At 38.9% G+C, this 17662-nt stretch overlaps 2 protein-coding genes across 3 annotated transcripts; both read left to right on the forward strand.

Moving 5' to 3' along the window:
- The first annotated feature begins 2309 nt into the window (after positions 1-2309).
- Positions 2310-4756, forward strand: LOC147862430 (uncharacterized). 2 transcript variants are annotated; one of them, XM_087320718.1, is made up of 3 exons: positions 2310-2402; positions 4081-4150; positions 4223-4756. In XM_087320718.1, the coding sequence occupies exons 1-3, from the start codon at positions 2372-2374 to the stop codon at positions 4365-4367; spliced, it is 246 nt and encodes an 81-aa protein (XP_087176844.1). In that variant the 5' UTR covers positions 2310-2371; the 3' UTR covers positions 4368-4756. The 2 variants fall into 2 exon arrangements, with proteins under 2 accessions (XP_087176844.1, XP_087176843.1); XM_087320717.1 differs by lacking the exon at positions 2310-2402 and adding an exon at positions 3004-3436 and having other exon boundaries at positions 3569-4756.
- A 4713-nt stretch (positions 4757-9469) lies between these two features.
- Positions 9470-12312, forward strand: LOC147862431 (putative alkaline/neutral invertase F). The gene is made up of 4 exons (XM_087320896.1): positions 9470-9988; positions 10462-10896; positions 11150-11708; positions 11846-12312. The coding sequence occupies exons 1-4, from the start codon at positions 9536-9538 to the stop codon at positions 12142-12144; spliced, it is 1746 nt and encodes a 581-aa protein (XP_087177022.1). The 5' UTR covers positions 9470-9535; the 3' UTR covers positions 12145-12312.
- Positions 12313-17662: the final 5350 nt, after the last annotated feature.

Consider the following 17662-nt stretch of genomic DNA (forward strand, 5'->3'; position numbering starts at 1 on the left):
TAATACTATAGATAATTTAGTTTTAAGTTTAATGTGCACTCAGCTACTTCATCATGATAAGAGATTACTTGTCGGTTCATTATGTTGAGACTAAAGAGTGTGGTAATACGTTATTCTTTGTTGGGAGGGTGATAGGGTTTCAAACACTCTTGAGATTCCTAGTCGGTTCATTATGTTGAGAGAGAGAGAGAGAGAGAGAGAGAGAGAAGAGAGAGGAAGGACAAGAGAGACCAAGACTCTACTTTGTTATAGGCATAACCTTAAGAACCAATTGCAAAGCTAATTTTAATGAGTTATGGAGAGAATAGTTGGGAAACCAATTATCTTATGAACTAGGACAAACCCATAAGGACCTACATACATGTGTCATGTGGTGCTCTAGGAACCTTAGGTGTTGGACTATATAAAGTGAATGAGTTACCCCCTCATTACGACATCTTGAGATGTTGTCAAGAATCTATTGGTGTGGCCAAGCTCCCTAATGTATTTTATGTTTGTCTCATGTCCTTCGCTTGGGTTGGTCGATGTGGTCAAGCATCCTTAGTCAATTCTTCTCCCTAATCTCTATTTACTGTTCATCTTTAGTATGATCCATAATATACCCCAAACAAAATAAAGGAAAGAAGAAGCTAGAAAGAGCTTGATGCTTTTTTCCTTGCCTCTAAACTTGTCACTTTGGTAGTAACGCCAATGTAATATCTCTAAAAAGGCATGGGAAGTGTAGTGAATGGCAAGTAATCAACAAGTGTCGACACTACGTCGGTAATGTCACGTGTTGAAGCATCAAAAGATAACTCTAAGGGCACCAAGTTGCAAAGCCACTCACAACATTGCCTCCATATGTCTTAATTCACATGCCTTTAGCGTGATATGGGGGCAATGGTGAGGAGACTCTTTAGCTATGAAAATGTTCATGCTTCACACATTACAATACATATTTAAGCACTTTATATCTTTGAGATGCCATTCACACCATTGCATCCATATGTCTTAATTCACATTCTCTTTGGTGTGAGGTGGGGGCAACTATAAGGATAAATATGCAAGGATTTGGCCCAAATGGCCAAATGGCCAAACAACACTTTATATCTCTGAGATGCCATTCACACCATTGCCTCCATGTGTCTTAATTCGCATTCTCTTTAGTGTGAGATGGGGGCAACAATAAGGAGACTCATTAACTATGCAAGGATTTGGTCCAAATAAGGTTGCAGCTAACATTAACATACTCTCCTCCCATGAGCCATTTTTGTTCATACTTGAGTTTTCTTTCTCCGCATTACCAATCATGACTTATCCTTACACACATTTCTCTCCAAAGCACAAGATGCACTCTCAACTGTTAAGGTTAGTACCAAATGCACACACAATACATGGAAATGTTTCAATTTGGTGCCACAGGTCAAGACTCATAAAAGCATTTCTAATATCATACATATATTGGCCCATTTGTGGAAACAAATCTAGTTGAGATACTTAACACAATATCCCAAAGGTTAAATGGGGAGCAATACCAAGGCCTTAACACGATGGTGCCACCTCCACGATATTTTGTTGCTATAAGTTGAATAGTATGAACCATACATACCATATGCGTAAGAAAAACACCCTCAAAGAATGATAAATACATACTTTTGGATTAACTATTTATTATGAGGTAAATAAGCCTAAAAAATGGGAAAAAAACAAAAAAAAAACACAAGAATGTTTGAATAACATTCACATTCGTTTTCCAACGTATTAAAACGAATGTTATGCTTGACGAACTCGAATTTTACGTACTATATTAACCATCATAACCAATCTGAATGGCACTCACATTGATCAACGCTACTACTTATTGCCCATATAGACACCATGAAGTTAACAGAAGATCGATTTCATTACAACATGTTCCAGTAGGAGAAACTTGTCTGTATGGTGGCGGCAGACATATGTATTATATATGTGTGATGATGCTTTGGCGGCCAAATAGTGAGCACCTTCTATCTATCTTACACAACGATGAAGCCCTAGGGTTAATTGCACCTTCCCCTTAATCACACTTCATTATTAAACAAAACTAATCATGAAGGTCTAGGCTTAATTGCACCTTCCCCTTAATCACACTTCATTATTAAACGAAACTAATCATGAAGGCCTAGGCTTAATTGCATCTTCCCCTTAATCACACTTCATTATTAAACTAAACTAATCATGAAGACCTAGGCTTAATTGCATCTTCCCCTTAATCACACTTCATTATTAAACTAAACTAATCATGAAGACCTAGGCTTAATTGCATCTTCCCCTTAATCACACTTCATTGTTAAACTAAACTAATCAGAGCGAGCGAGCTCGACCTTGTCGTTCTTCTGTCATCGATTGATTGATGGATAGTCAGTCGGCTGTCTTCTTATCGGGTGCACATTTTATTGAACCTTTTCCACTCCTCTTAATTTCCTTTTAATTCTCCTCCCATCTTTACCCATCTCTCTTCTCTGATCTTTTCCTCTGCGTGTGCAAGCGGTCTGTTCCTATTCCTCTTTTCCGTTTTAAGTTTTCTTTTTCGTTTCTCTTCTAAAGCTGTTTCCATTTCGGTGTGTCTGTTTCGGCTTTCTGTTTTGTCTTTCTATTCATGTTTCTGTTGAATCGGTTTCTTTTAAATTTTGGGTTTACTTTACTTTTACATATTCACATAGCATGATTCCGCAACCAAGATATGAGAGAGATTCTAGGCATTCCCTCTCATATCATAGTAATGAAAAAAAGGTTGTTTGGATTTACTGCTTGTTGAAACATCGTATTATCTGTTGCATACGAATCACGGAGAGGCCATGGACATGGTGCTCGTGATGGTAAAGGAAACTGCAAAATGTTTTGCAGGAAATTAGTCTTAGATATTTTGGCAAAGCAGAACAAAAAATGCCTAGTAAGTTTACGGTTTGGAAGAAGACTGTGGAAAATAAAGCAGCAAAAAGTGTTCCCACATGTTTTGGGCTGATCATTCTTTCTTCCTATTCTTGTGCTCTTCTCTCATGAAGCCATTTCGCAGATATCATAAATGCACCATGACTAATTGCAGGAACCGTTTAAGAACAAAAAAGCTATACATATTTGCATTTTAGACGAAGTTGTGGCCAGGATATAAAATAGTAATGAAGTTACTCGAACCAATAGAACACTATTGTTTCATCTATCAAATGAATGTGGATCTATTGGTTGATTTACTCCACATACTCAAAAGATCTAGTCTTACTTACGGTTCCATCCAACTGTCAATAACTTTGCAGCTTTTCATTATTATGGAAGAGCAAGGGCTCTTAGATGAGGATTGGTATCATGTGATCTTACACATTACAATAGTCAATTTGTCTGTGTCAAGTTGCATCCAGGCCTCATTTGACATGATAGAAATACTTGTACCAAGTGGTGGTGCTCACAACAGGATGGTGTGGTAAACGAGGATACCATTCGAGGATTTATCTTAATGTGATATTCAAATAATCGTTGCTCCCATTGATCCCTTAAAACTAGAGGAGGAATATCCTTCAAGAAATTGTTTATGACTTCTGTTGTCCTGGCTCAGGAGAAGGGGAATCACAAGTCAGGAATTGACATCTAGGTTCCATGTGATGAAACTGGTAAACAAACCACTGGGTCCTGAATAATGTATTAGACACCGAGATATCATGCAACACTTATTTCTGGTATTGCATTACTTAAACCTTAACCTCTCAAAAAAGGTGAACAATTAGGATATACTTGATTGGAAATTGGAGAGTACCTACAGATTGAGGCAATATGTCCCGTCCTAGTATTCCAGAAACCATTTGAATACAATCAGGGTAAAAGTTAGGAACCTCGTGGATTTACCAAATATAAGTGTTTGTGTCATTTTATTGAGTAGAAAACCGTAGCATTATAGATTATTTTTAAAAATTTCCAAAAAATTAGTTTTTCTTATAGGATATTGTTTGTGATTCCATATTTTGCTTTGTAAAATTTGTGAATCTTTTCAAAATTATGATCGTTAAAGTATAACCATAAAACTCCCAAAATCTGTGGAAACCAAGCTATTTGGCAATAAATAATTTCCAGATTGTTTCCTTGGATACAATACTTTTGTAACCCCAAGGACTGGCGTCCTTTCATACATTACCAAAATCAGGTGAGCACATGATTAATAACAGTATACAATATTATTGGTCTTTTATTCTAAAGTTCGATTAGTGCCAAATAGGCAAGGATTGACTAGTTCAGAGAATGAATTAACATTGATGACTGGTGCCTTATTGGGTGCAAAGCATTTATGTCTCCAATGCTATGGACAAACATCATCTTTCATGTCCAATCATAAAGGAGATATGATGGTTCAGTGCATTTGAAAGAGCTGCTTCATAGATGTGTGACCAAATGTCATATCTAGTACTTTGTATTGACGAACTAGTATCTACTGTACTGTATAATATGCTGCAACCCATTTACCAACAAAGGGAAAGACGAAAGAGAAGTTATTTCTGATGATGAGATTTTGTATCTAGGGTGTTACATACCATGTTGCATCTTATTCACTAAAACCCATAGAACAAGAGAACCGAAACAGAGATTTCATCTGGTCTTCATGATGCAAATTTATATGTAATGTGTCCTATAACATGTGGCAGTTCCTTTTCAGAAAAAAAAACTCGTCAAAGAGAGAATTCTTGTGATGTCTTGATGATGGAATCATGTATCTGGTATGTTGTATAATAATATGCTGCAGCTTATTTTTAAAGATAGTTTCTACGGCATGTCAGCCTCCTCTCAGTTGTTTCAATTCTTTTCTTTGCATTGACGACATAGTTCCAACAGTTTGCATGACTTTTGATATGTGAGAATGATAGTATCCGTATGATCCACTGAACTTCCACCCTGCTATAGGTTTAATCCACAATCTTGGAAATGCAATACTAAGTTTTTAACAGAACTCTTTTGATATGGTGGCTCTCTCTATTCCAGATAAGGTGATATTCATCTAACATTGCTTCTAGCACATGTGCAGTCTTCAATGTCTTGATGTGCCCAACTTTATCCATTTTGGCGCCTTTACTTGGAAGCTTTGTGTTTGTTCCTTCAGCGAAACAACCATTTACATCCTCATCTATATACAAAGCATAAATCCCCTTCATAAGGAAAAACATCTCAAAACAAAAGAGAAATTTATATGGGTCTGTGGAACAATGTCCATTCGTCAGGGTTTTCAGTTTAATGCATTTGGACACAATGCTGATAAGCTTAATACTCCTGGTGATATAATGGAATTCAACATTACTTATGGTTTTATACACTTTTTGTTCATTGATATTTTATTCATTCTACCCATGCATTGATGTTGGCTATACGTCTTGTACAATGGACAATTACAAAAGCTGTGAATTTTAAGCAAACATGTTTTTGCATTGAGCCTCATTAATTGCTAGTTAAAGGTCAACCCATTTACCCCTCTACCAAGGAAAACAAAGGGGTAGGTAGGTCCTTAGATGCATGAACCACCTAACATAGAGTGGAAGAACATCCCCAACATCTAGATTTAACTAAACTAGTTATTCTTTGGGGATGAAAACTAAGGAGAACTCGAAATTGAGCAAGATCATTCTATCTTATATAAGGCTCACCTTAGACATATTGACAAGATAGGAATATTATTGGGGGAACAATTTATTTATTTATTTATTTATTTTTGTGGGGGGGGGTTGTGGGACGGGGCGGGGCGGGGTTCAAATTTTTGTTGGAGCTATAATTTTGGCCAAAGAGAAGATGGCGCGGTGTCGGGACTTAGAATCAATCTTAGGAAGATTTTTCAATTTCTCATAGTTTTTTAGATGGGTACTCACGCATCCAATCATGTGTCATTTTTTGGCTCAGTCAATACTTGAAACAAATCCTATGATATATTTTGAAAAGGTGAACATGTGGATTCTGGAATCTTTGTCTTTGAACTCCACATGAAGAAAGGCACGATTAACTAACCAACAAACGAGTAGCAGAAAAGACGTGTACAAGGAAACAACATTGTTCTTGGGAAACATTTGGATGTTGGTTAACAAATAGAAAATGGGAGTTTCTCATGTGGTTACATTAGTTCACCTTGTACCAAATTCCATGAGATACAAAATGAGAAAGTTGCAAAGTAGTACAAGGACTACACCTTCATTGTAATAACATCACCATCCATCTTGAATTTGTGAGGTAAAGATAAGCAAATTAATCATGTGATCGTGACTCATGAGTAATGGATTGCTTATGAAAGATCATGACTTCAATTTTTCATTGCTCTTAATTATGCTTGTTAATGCATTTGTGGTTCAAGATGAGATATATCTAGTGTGAATCGTGATGTTGTAAACTAGCAAATCTAATTAAAATTTATTATTATTTAGTTTCTTTTAGTGACCAACCTTATGAGAATTCAAAAGTTTGAAATTTAAATGGAACAAACTCAATATCACAACTTACAAGACATTTTAGTGATTTAATCTAATGGTGACAATAATGGCAATAAAGTGGGAGCCGTGTTGATGAAAGTGGATATCTCCAACGATGCAATGAAAATGCCATTAGAGATCATGATTGTGATCTATCAAGGCGGAACGTTACTCTAACTTGTAAAGTTCAAGAAGTCATAACCAAGAGATTGATTTACAAGAATATGGTCTTCATATATACGTGTCTTTGAGCTACCAAAGGATGAACTTAATAATCTACTTTATTGGTTATTGAGCTGCCCTTTATGCTATGTTGACCGCTTCTTAACTTATGGAATGGCCACCAAGACTAGCTACCAAAGGATGAACTTAATAATCTACTTTATTGGCTATTCAGCTGCCCTGTATGCTACATTGACCACTTCTTAGCTTATGGAATGGCCACCAAGACTTTCTGCATGTTTTTGAAGAGCAAATCAGTTTCTTAGGTGGAAATGTCATCTTATTGCTTTTAAAATGTGAATGATAAATTTACAATAAATTTTATTTTTGGTCAGCCATGAATTCATTATCATTCCTTCATATTTTGTATCATTATTTCTAGTAAATCTACACTATTCTTATCAAAAGGGTCGGAATATATTATTCCCCATCAATTCCATAACCATTTGAGTATTGTGTTGACAATATATATATTAGACAATTGTAGCAATAATGCATTTATAACAAGACATCGACACTTGGAGTACATGTGCACATTAAAATAATAAAACTTCCAATGACATGAAATTTCTTGTGATAGGTAAAACATCAATATTTCTTCAATATATCATTTGATATCCTTACTCCCATATGAATTACCACGTTTTAAGAAAACATGATTAATATTATCTAGAGCATGGTATCTTGACAAGTTTAAAACCTTTTCATATTGACCAATATACATATGAAAATTTGGCTTACAACCCAATGTTGGTGGAATATTGTTGTCGATACAAAAAGACTTTGAATTTTTGCACTTGTGAAGGCTTTATAAGAGGCAAACATGGGGCTTTATATTTTACAAACCCTAAAACTAGAACTTTGCCAACAATACCAAGTTATTTACTCATATATAATATATTACCAAATGGAGACTCTTAATCGCATTGTTAGCTCATGAAGCAAAATCTAAATCATGTAAACAACTTGGCGCATCTTAGAACAAATGTCGTAGGAAGGCAATTGCTTAACACCCGCTATAGAATGAAGAGAATGTGTTGTCTTGGTTTTATTAAAGGCTTTGTCTAATTAGTAAAAACTGTTGCTAAATATCTAAAGTTCAACAAAGAGTCTAATTCCTAAGAATAAAAATATTTCAGCTTAACTAAAAACAATGTGAAATATGTGCACTTCCATGCTCTTGGCACAAATTGAGTAAGAGGAAACTCTAGTGAACCATCTGCAAATTACAATTGTGTTTCAAATTGAAGAAAACAAGAAAGGAAACAAGACTATTTTTCGCAATTGATGCCAGATGGTGTATAAAGGATATTGGTTTTTACATTTGGGCGAACACATTTTAAACTTACTTTAGGCCATAAATGCACCGTCTTGTTTGTGATTTGTAGTTGTTGTATGCTATCATCTCACACGAAGGTTCTCATTGGTAACATAAGTTAGTAATTACAAAATCTGTTGTCTTTAATGGAACCACCCAAATTATGGTCTCATGTGAATGTCTGTAAAATTTGAGTGGCAAAAAATGAGAATCGAGGATATTGATCTATGAATTCCTACTTTGGTATATGATAGGAAGAATATTAATAATGCGGTGACTATTAGTTTCAAATAAATGAAATTATCATTTTTTTTGGAAAAAAAGTATCCTTCGATAATCGATTGGTGAAACTAAGATATTATTGAAGAGAGACCTTGGATCAATGAAACTAAGGTATTTCTCAAGAGAGTTATTGGAATTTATTGAGAGAGATTGAATACTAAATTTCATGAGATGGGTTAATCTTTATACTTTCCCAAAATTTACCTTTGTTTTCGAGGAAGCATGAAACCGCCCTCCCATGGGAATGTCTATAAAAGTTGAGGACGTGCGTGAAAAAGCAAGGGGACGTATTCCTTCTTTATGCAATTCTATAAGCAAGACAAGCCACTCTTGGAATTACGGGGGGCGTCAACCCAAAACCGTCAACGATTGTTTGTAAAGCTCGATGAAATTTGGATAAGCACAACGACACGATGGGTACTGCATCCAACATATAGACGTGTGCAGTCATTCGTGTATTAGGCTTATTTAGCTCAATTTTGCCCGTTCTTTCGGGGAACCATGTTCCCTAGTAGCAAGGGTCGTATGAATTTCTTTTTATTTTCAACCCGAATTTGTGTATGGGAAGGCATGTTTCTCACCGCTAAGGCTGCCGCACGGTTTGCGTGGGGGGGGGGGGGGGGGTTGGAGAGCCATCAATCGCGTGTGGGAACACACTCGATGAGAGAGAGTGTGTGTGTGTGTGTGTGAAGGCATAGTGGAGCGAGTGGATAAGGTTGGGGTTGTCCGGGCGGACAAGTGTGAAAGTGGAATGGTCACGTGAAACACCCTCGTTGACGAAGACCTATTAAGGAAACGGATGAGGCGGGCGAAGTTTGAAAGGGAAGGGGGGTGGGAGGAGGCCAATGGGAAGCGGACACGTGGGCGGGGGACGCCAACGAGGGCCGTTTCAAAAGTCACAACAAAATCACAAGGCGGACAGAATAAAATTGAGAAAGAAAGAGAGATACTTCCACGTTTCCCATTACCCTTCTTCTTCTTCTTCTTCCTCCTCCCCTGTTCCCCCCTCCTCCTCTGTTTCTTAATCCTTCCAATTAAGGTCAGAGCTCCTTCCTAATCACCCTTCACTTATTAACACCTTCCTAATAACCTTCAAATTCTACACACTCCCCTTAATCCTCACACTTTATAAACTCCTTCACACACACACACACACACACACTCCTAGAGAGAGTGAGAGAGAGAGAAATATATACATATTATACACCACACACTCCTTCAATTTTGTGCCAATCTATCTATCTATATAGAGACAGAGATAGAGAGAATGCCCCCCCTTCCTGACAACACTTCCTCAATTGCTGCACCTTTGTCACCTGACGTGGATTTCTCCTTCCCCATGGATATCCCAAGCCATGCCCCTGGAATTGCCTCCAAATTAGAGAAAGCACTGAGTAGATCCAAGTCGAGGAGTATAGCCGTTTCTCGAATAAACTCTAGAGCATTTACTTCGGACTACCTCGAAGCGCTTCACATCGACACCCCTCCTTTTGTGAGAACCCCCAGTGTCAAATCTATAGCTTCCCTACTGGATCAGGAAGAAACGACTCCAAGATCGCCGTCTTCCGATATCTTTACCTCACAGGTTCCATTTGAACCCAACCCGACCTTTTTCGATGCATGGGATTGCCTTCGCAAGTCGATCGTGACATTCGCTGGTGAGCCGGTCGGCACAATTGCTGCCTTAGATCCTTCAGAAGAAACCCTCAACTACAACCAGGTATCTCATTGTCGGAACTCGGACATCCCGTTAGAATGAGCTTCTGCAGGCAAGGTGGAGCACACCTAGCTCGGTGTGATTGGGAGTACTGATGGGTTGTTGGCCCCCCTCCTACCACATCTATTCGAGGTGTGTGGAACCTCCCATGCCGAAGCTCGAAATGTTAAACACTGTACTGAAACATGGAGTGAATTGGGCTCCTTTCCATGGGAAATGCTAGGGCTCTTCCACATGTGGGCAAAGGGCATTATGAGCAAATGCCTATATGACTTTAATGAAAATCATGCTAGGGCCCTTTGAAAGTTCTTCTTCTCTTAGAATTCACATACTGTGGTTCAAACATGTGTAGGGAGGGAGAGTAGAGGATTTCCCACATGTGAAAATTTTTAAGACTTCCTGTCAATATGTATATCCATGGGCAAATTACTTGCCTTTCCATCTTCTATATATAATCGCCTTCCTTGTTTTTGCAGGTTTTCGTACGTGATTTCGTTCCGAGCGCACTAGCGTTCCTCATGAACAATGAGACAGAGATTGTGAAGAACTTCTTATTGAAGGCGATCCGGCTTCAATCGAATTGGGAAAAGACAATTGACAATTTCACCCTCGGCAAAGGTGCAATGCCGGCCAGTTTCAAGGTGCACATCGATCCTCTACGCAACCAGGAAAAGATAACTGCTGATTTCGGAGAGAGCGCAATCGGAAGGGTGGCTCCGGTGGATTCCGGATTCTGGTGGATAATTCTTTTACGAGCTTATTGCAAGTGTGTTGGGGATTCCACTCTCGCGGAACGTCCCGATTGTCAGCAAGGCATGGGGCTCATCTTGAATCTCTGCCTTGCCGAAGGCTTCGATACATTCCCGACACTCCTTTGTGCTGACGGATGCTCCATGGTGGATCGGAGAATGGTGAGTTATTAACATGTTACATAACATACAAAGTATGTTGTTGTGGAAGGTTCGGTATGAATACAAATCTCACATGGGTGACTTTTTACTTTATAAAATCATTGAAGGCCAACTAATTAGTTGTTGACATTGTATTCAATATATATACATATATATACAAACGTGTGGTACTTGTGCATCCACATTAAAATGAGACACAAGATTGGTCATCGCCATTACTAAACTCCTTTTGGCCATCGAATTCTTCTCCCAGGGCATTTATGGCTATCCAATTGACATTCAATCTCTCTTTTATATGGCACTCAAATGCGCGAGATCGATGCTTAAACAAGACACTACTACGAAGGAGCTCATCGAAAGAATCGATAAACGGCTACGAGCTTTAAGCTACCACATGCGATCATATTATTGGCTCGATTTCGAGCAACTCAATAAGGTGTACCGTTATAAGACGGAAGAGTACTCGCATACGGCTGTCAACAAGTTCAATGTCATTCCTGACTCCATCCCTGATTGGGTGTTCGACTTTGTCCCTACGAAAGGAGGTTATTTCATCGGGAACGTGAGCCCAGCAAGGATGGATTTCCGATGGTTTTGTTTGGGTAATTGCGTTGCGATCTTGTCATCGCTCGCAACCCCATCCCAAGAGGAAGGGATCATGGATTTATTCGAGGAGCGATGGGAAGAGCTCATCGGAGAACTACCTCTTAAGATAACATATCCGGCATTGGAGAATCATGAATGGAGGATAGAAACAGGTTGTGATCCCAAAAATACACGATGGAGCTACCACAATGGTGGTTCATGGCCAGGTAGATTTTGGTGATCTATCTAGTTTTCATGTCTCAAGATGTTCCTTTAGTCTAGAGTGTACATTTTGTATATTATAAAGTTCTATATTGCGGTGGTCAAGTGTAACCCATCTATTTATTGGTCCTTCTCTTTGCAGTGCTCGTATGGTTGTTCACAGCTGCATGTATCAAAGCAGGTAGGCCTCACATGGCAGAGAAAGCTATTAAACTACTTGAAACTAGGCTCTCCAAGGATAGTTGGCCCGAGTATTATGATGGGAAACTTGGCCGGTATATCGGAAAGCAAGCTCGAAAGTACCAAACGTGGTCGATAGCGGGATATTTGGTGGCCAAGATGATGTTGGAAGACCCATCTAATTTGGGTCTCATCACATTAGACGGAGACGCAAAGAAGGCCAACAATGGCATGCCAAGATCGGCCTCATGGACCGTATGAAAGCGTTCCGATATATGTGTTGTGTATATTACATTATACATGGGGCTACCACCATTCATTATTCAGTTTTCTTTACATGTATTGATCAAATCCCATGCCCCCAACACATTTCTAAAGAGGGGCAACAAAATCCAAATCTATTGTTTCATAAATGTCACATTCCTCTTTTTACTTTTGAGAAACGTTGTCCCATTTGACTTGTATCCATAGAAACCCAATCAATCCAAATCTAGATTTCTTTATGGTGTGGGGCAAACATTAGGTCCCATCAATGTTATTAGAAATAGTCTTTATGATAGACAATCATTGACCACGACACTCCGAGAGAGAGAGAGAGAGAGAGAGAGAGAGAGAGAGAGAGAGAGAGAGAGAGAGAGAGAGAGAGAGAGAGAGAGAGAGAGAATTCTTGAGTCTTGAGTCTTGACCTCTATATTTTGCGCTTTTTGCATATCAAAGGTCACGCTAGCCACAATATCTAGATGTCCTTATGGTATACAATTTTATGACTAAGCCAAATTGAACATTGTCACATGTTCAATTTGGCTTATTGTCATTTGTTGCGACTTAAATTTTTTGTCGAGTGTTTTGTTCATGTAAATCCTCTATATCGCACATGTTCGAGGTCCACTTGATGAAGGGATAGTTAATTGTAAACTTCCATGAAATAAATATGCATTTAGAAAGGATGATACATTAATCAATATGTCACTATACCCGTCTCTTGTATATGTAACCAAACTCATATGTATATATTCATACAAACATATATTTATAGTCTTCACATAGGAATATTGAAACCAACATCTTGGCCATTCAAGGCCAAGTATACCTTGATATTGTCACAACTTTGCATGAAGGCAATGGATAATTGTTGTGGTGTATCAGATTCCCATTTGTGTATCCTTATCTAGATTTATGAATAAGTTTGCATTAAAATTTAGATTTTGAAAAATAAGTGAACTTCAAGATTACATATACATAATCATAATTATGCGCAAATTTATCAAGACGACCTAGGGGAAGAAATTGTAGGATTTATAATCCATAAATTGTCTCTTAGAGGAAATAATAAATTTTGAGCTCTAACATTTATAACTATTGAAGACTACAATATTTTCAAAGGAGTTTTAATCGTGATTAAGCAATTCTATAATTTCTCATACCTATATGAACCATTTTACAAACTAACACTTGTAATATGAAAGCTTCTCTCTCTTACCCATTGATTTGAACAAATCGTTGATTAAATACCCCAATTTGTGTGATTATGTGGATTAATTTATTATTTTAAGTGTTTCATAAGCCTTCTACCCTACTTTCAATATGTTGATATGCCGTAGTAGATTCCCTTGCACAAATATTCCTCTTGCAATGGTCTTTTGATTGCACCTAAAAACTTGTATTGGAACATATGAAAAAAAATACCTATGACATACCCACATGCTCAACTAGTATTTGTTATTCTTCCAAATAAAGTTAACTTTACTAATGCTAACCAAATTTAAGAGACATTTTAGAAGCCAAACACTTGTTATCATACATTTTACAAGCAAGACTCCTCTTCATTGCATAATCCTTCACTACATTCTTTGTTCTTTGAAATTTAGCAATGGCTTATATTTGATACCACAAAAGAAAGATTAATGAAGATATTAGTCTTTAGTTAAGAGGGGGATTATCAATAACCATGTGTATCAAGAAGATATTAAAGATGGGGTTGGAATAGAATAAATGATAGTTCTAATGACAAACAACAAGATGAGCGTTAATTACATGCATTGAAGTGTGCAGTTTATTTGTTAAGCGAAGAATTTGGTTTTGTAGTAAATGCAACTTATGTCGTATATTGTATGAAGCATGAGCCTCCTTAATTTCCCCATGTCTTGATACACTGGTATTGGAAAAAATGCGCCATTCACAAAGGAATCTATCGATGCATCATGAAGCAAGTACATCTCATCTTCCAAACCATTTTTCCATATGTTGCATCAAATGGGAACATAAAACTTTTGGTTTTATGTGTCTTTTGGATCTCTTCCCTTGTTTCCCATGTAGTTCTAGAAGGTCAAGTAAGGGACTTTTTTGAAACATAAGCATACAGTGGTGTTGCTCGTGGGTTGTAATATTACTCACACATGAGCCCAAATGGATTTAGCTCAGTTGGTAAGGTTGATTCATGTATGTATACCAGAAGGTCATGTTCAATCCTTACATTTAATGGTGGCACCTAAAAAAAAAAGAGGTACAATAGTTGAAACTTGAACCAAGACCTTGAAGTTTGTAGTGTACAGAAAAGTGAAAGAGATAGATACTTAATGGAACTATTTCACTTTAAATTCCATTTTGTTGATGTCTTTAACATTTGGTTTCCTCATGACATGAAGTGCTATCATGTTATTTTAGACAAGCACCATAATCTAGTAGAGAGCATTGTAATTCTTTGCAAAAATACTTACTTGTGTCCCCTAGATTATTATTTTGGCTCAGAAAGAGTTATTGAACTCTAGGTTTAATTGTTTGTTTTATTTAGGAGTCAATTAAGAGGTGGGAGATGTCGTTGACACTCAATCTCAAAGAATTTTTGAGTTTGTTGAAACATAATAACTATTAAGCATCCGCCTATTTATGGGTTAAGTTGGCAATACATAAAGAATATGACATTAATGTAAGGTCCTTTACCTGTACAAACTGAAGGGTAACCATGGGTTGATTTGTGTTTATGGGGGGTATATGTCAGGAATAGCACTAAAATAGAGATGGAATTAGTATTAAGAACAACAGTACTATTAGTACTAAGATGACGGGATTGCGTAAGATTCCCGAGAGAGGAAGTGAGAAGAGGAGAGAGAGAGAGATAGCGAGAATGAGAGAGAGAGAGAGAGATGATGACAGCAGCTATATATTATGTGAAAAGATAAGTACAAGCGGCTAAGAGGCTTAAGACTGGCGTTGAACCAATTTGGTTCAAAACAATGCCTTGTGCCTCCTTTTATAGTGTTTTTAGGAATAATCCTGAAGCTTCTAGAATGCTCCAGAAAGATCTGGAATATACATCAATTTTCTATGATAAAGTATAAATGAAAATAGTATCCTACAAAATACAATTCATAATCTAATGGTAAGAGCTCGACCCATGTAGCATAAAGTCATGGGTTCGAGTCTTGCCATGACACTATCTCCCCCTTAAAGACGACGAGTGGAACGAGTCGGCGCTAATTGCGGACCGGGTTTGTCCGGATACTTTCGGTGGAAATCAGCAAGAAGATCTTGTGCATTGGCAACATTCTTGACGGGTTCCCAAGTACGTTCGCTCGGACTATAACCGAGCCAATCGACCAAGTAATAAAGTTTGTTGCGAACAAGTTTGGAATCGAGGATGGCAGCAACTTCATACTCCGGGCCGGCGTCCAACTCCAACGGGGGCGGCGGTGGTGTCACACGATCGGGAATGGTGTTTGCTTTATAAGGTTCAAGAAGAGAACAATGGAAAACCGGATGAATCTGAAGCTGCGGAGGGAGATCCAGACGGAAGGTGACATCATTAATCTTCCCCGTAATACGGAAAGGACCGAGTCGTCGATAATCCAACTTGTCGCACGGTCGAGTAGTCTTGATGTGACGACGTAAGAGCCATACTCGATCTCCGATGGCAAAAGAGGAGGGAATCCGATGACGATCCGCATAAGTCTTCTGTGTGTGTTGAGCATGACGAAGGTGAGTAGAGAGATCCATCTGGATCTTGCGTAGCCTCTCCAAATGGTCCTCGGCACGAGGGTTGGTAGGTAGCTCCGGAGTGTCGATCACCGACCAGCGAGGATGGAAACCGGTATAAGCGAGAAATGGGGAGACCTGAGTCGAGGAGTGAATAACATTATTATACGCAAACTCCGCAAAGTGGAGAATCTCGGCCCAATCGTCCTGTTGATAACTCAGGAAACACCGGAGATATTGCTCCAACGTTTGGTTTGTTCGTTCCGCCTGTCCGTCAGTTTGAGGATGGTAGCCGGAGGAGAGGTTGCAGGAGACCTTGAGCATCCTGAAGAGATGCTGCCAAAATTTGGAGACAAATTGCGGGCCTCGGTCACTGATAATACTGTCTGGTAGGCCATGATGCCGAAATACCTCACGCATAACAAGAGCGGCGGTTTCCTCGCTAGTGATGGCTTTAGTACATGGCACAAAATGTGCCATCTTCGTATATCGATCGACAACGGTTAGGATAGCATCGAACCCCTTCGAGACTGGCAGATCTGTAATAAAATCAAGACAAATAGACTGCCATGGCTTACTTGGAATTGGTAAAGGTTCCAACAAGCCATATGGATGGTGTCGTGGCATCTTTGCTCGGCAGCAAGCATCACAGGTCCGAACGTAGTCGTCGACAAAACGGCGCATGTGGGGCCACCAAAAAGATCGCTGCACTAACTCCAATGTCTTGGTACTACCGAAATGTCCCGCCGTATGGGTGTCGTGACAATGTTGGACGATTTGAAGGCGACAGGAGCAATCGGGGACATATACGCGCTTTTTAAAGAATAACAAACCATCATGATATTCGAATTGTCGGTAGTCAATACCTGGTTGTTGAGACTGAGAACAGGATGCCCGAGAAGTATCAATGTGCGCCAGGATGTCTTGAGCAAAACTATCCGTCTTCAAGGTTGCACGTATGTCATCGGTAATCCGTGAATCCATCGGGGTGTGAAAAATCCGCGTCGTGTGCAATCGTGTTGGTCCCAAGATTACTTGCTTTTGATTATCAAATGTTGCGTCACCAGGACGAGGTGCAAGATATGAACGCCGTGATAGTGCATCTGCTTTTCCTTGCTGCTTCCCCGGTCGATATGTGATTTCGAAGTTGAAACGCGTGAGGAATTGCGCCCACCGAGCTTGCCGTCGATTTAGTACGCGAGCGTTCTGAAAATAAGCAAGATTTTTATGATCGCTAAAGACAATGACCTGATGTGGAGAGCCCTCTAAGAAATGCCGCCATTGTACAAAGGAATCCACGATGGCTAATAACTCCTTGTCATGTATTTCGTAGTTGATTTCTGCGACATTGAATTTGCGCGAATGGAAAGCCACCGGATGCAACTCTTCTTTATCGCCTTGTTGAGAAAGGATGCTACCGAGGGCGAAATCTGATGCGTCGGCCTCCATGATGAATGGTTTGCTTGTATCCACATGAGCTAGAATCGGTGCTGATGTAAAGGCTTTCTTAAGATGCCGAAAAGCCATATCTGCTTCGATGGACCAAAGAAATGCTTGGCCCTTCTTCGTAAGTTGTGTGAGAGGTAAAATAATCTTCGAGTAATCCTGTATAAACTTACAGTAGAAGTTAGCAAAGCCTAGAAAACATTGTACATCTCGTACCGACCGTGGAATTTGCCACTCTAGTACAGTTTGGATTTTAGCTGGATCCATGGCGATGCCCTTTGAGGAGATGACGTAGCCTAGAAATTCCACTTGCTTGCAGTCAAAGCTACATTTCTCTAGCTTGGCAAAAAGACCATTCTCG

Source organism: Azolla caroliniana, unplaced genomic scaffold (assembly GCF_043228905.1).
Source record: "Azolla caroliniana isolate FFs.n. ecotype wild unplaced genomic scaffold, voAzoCaro1.0.p SCAF_6, whole genome shotgun sequence".
Lineage (NCBI taxonomy): Eukaryota > Viridiplantae > Streptophyta > Polypodiopsida > Salviniales > Salviniaceae > Azolla > Azolla caroliniana.

Excerpts from the sequence above, each read along its gene's own strand:
- LOC147862431 (XM_087320896.1), top strand. The coding sequence starts at position 9,536 with ATGCCCCCCCTTCCTGACAACACTTCCTCAATTGCTGCACCTTTGTCA. Across the intron at positions 9,989-10,461 it reads AAACCCTCAACTACAACCAG|GTTTTCGTACGTGATTTCGT; the intron begins GTATCTCATTGT and ends TTGTTTTTGCAG. Across the intron at positions 10,897-11,149 it reads CCATGGTGGATCGGAGAATG|GGCATTTATGGCTATCCAAT; the intron begins GTGAGTTATTAA and ends TTCTTCTCCCAG.
- LOC147862430 (XM_087320717.1), top strand. The coding sequence starts at position 3,138 with ATGAAGTTACTCGAACCAATAGAACACTATTGTTTCATCTATCAAATG. Across the intron at positions 3,437-3,568 it reads GCTCACAACAGGATGGTGTG|GAGAAGGGGAATCACAAGTC; the intron begins GTAAACGAGGAT and ends GTCCTGGCTCAG.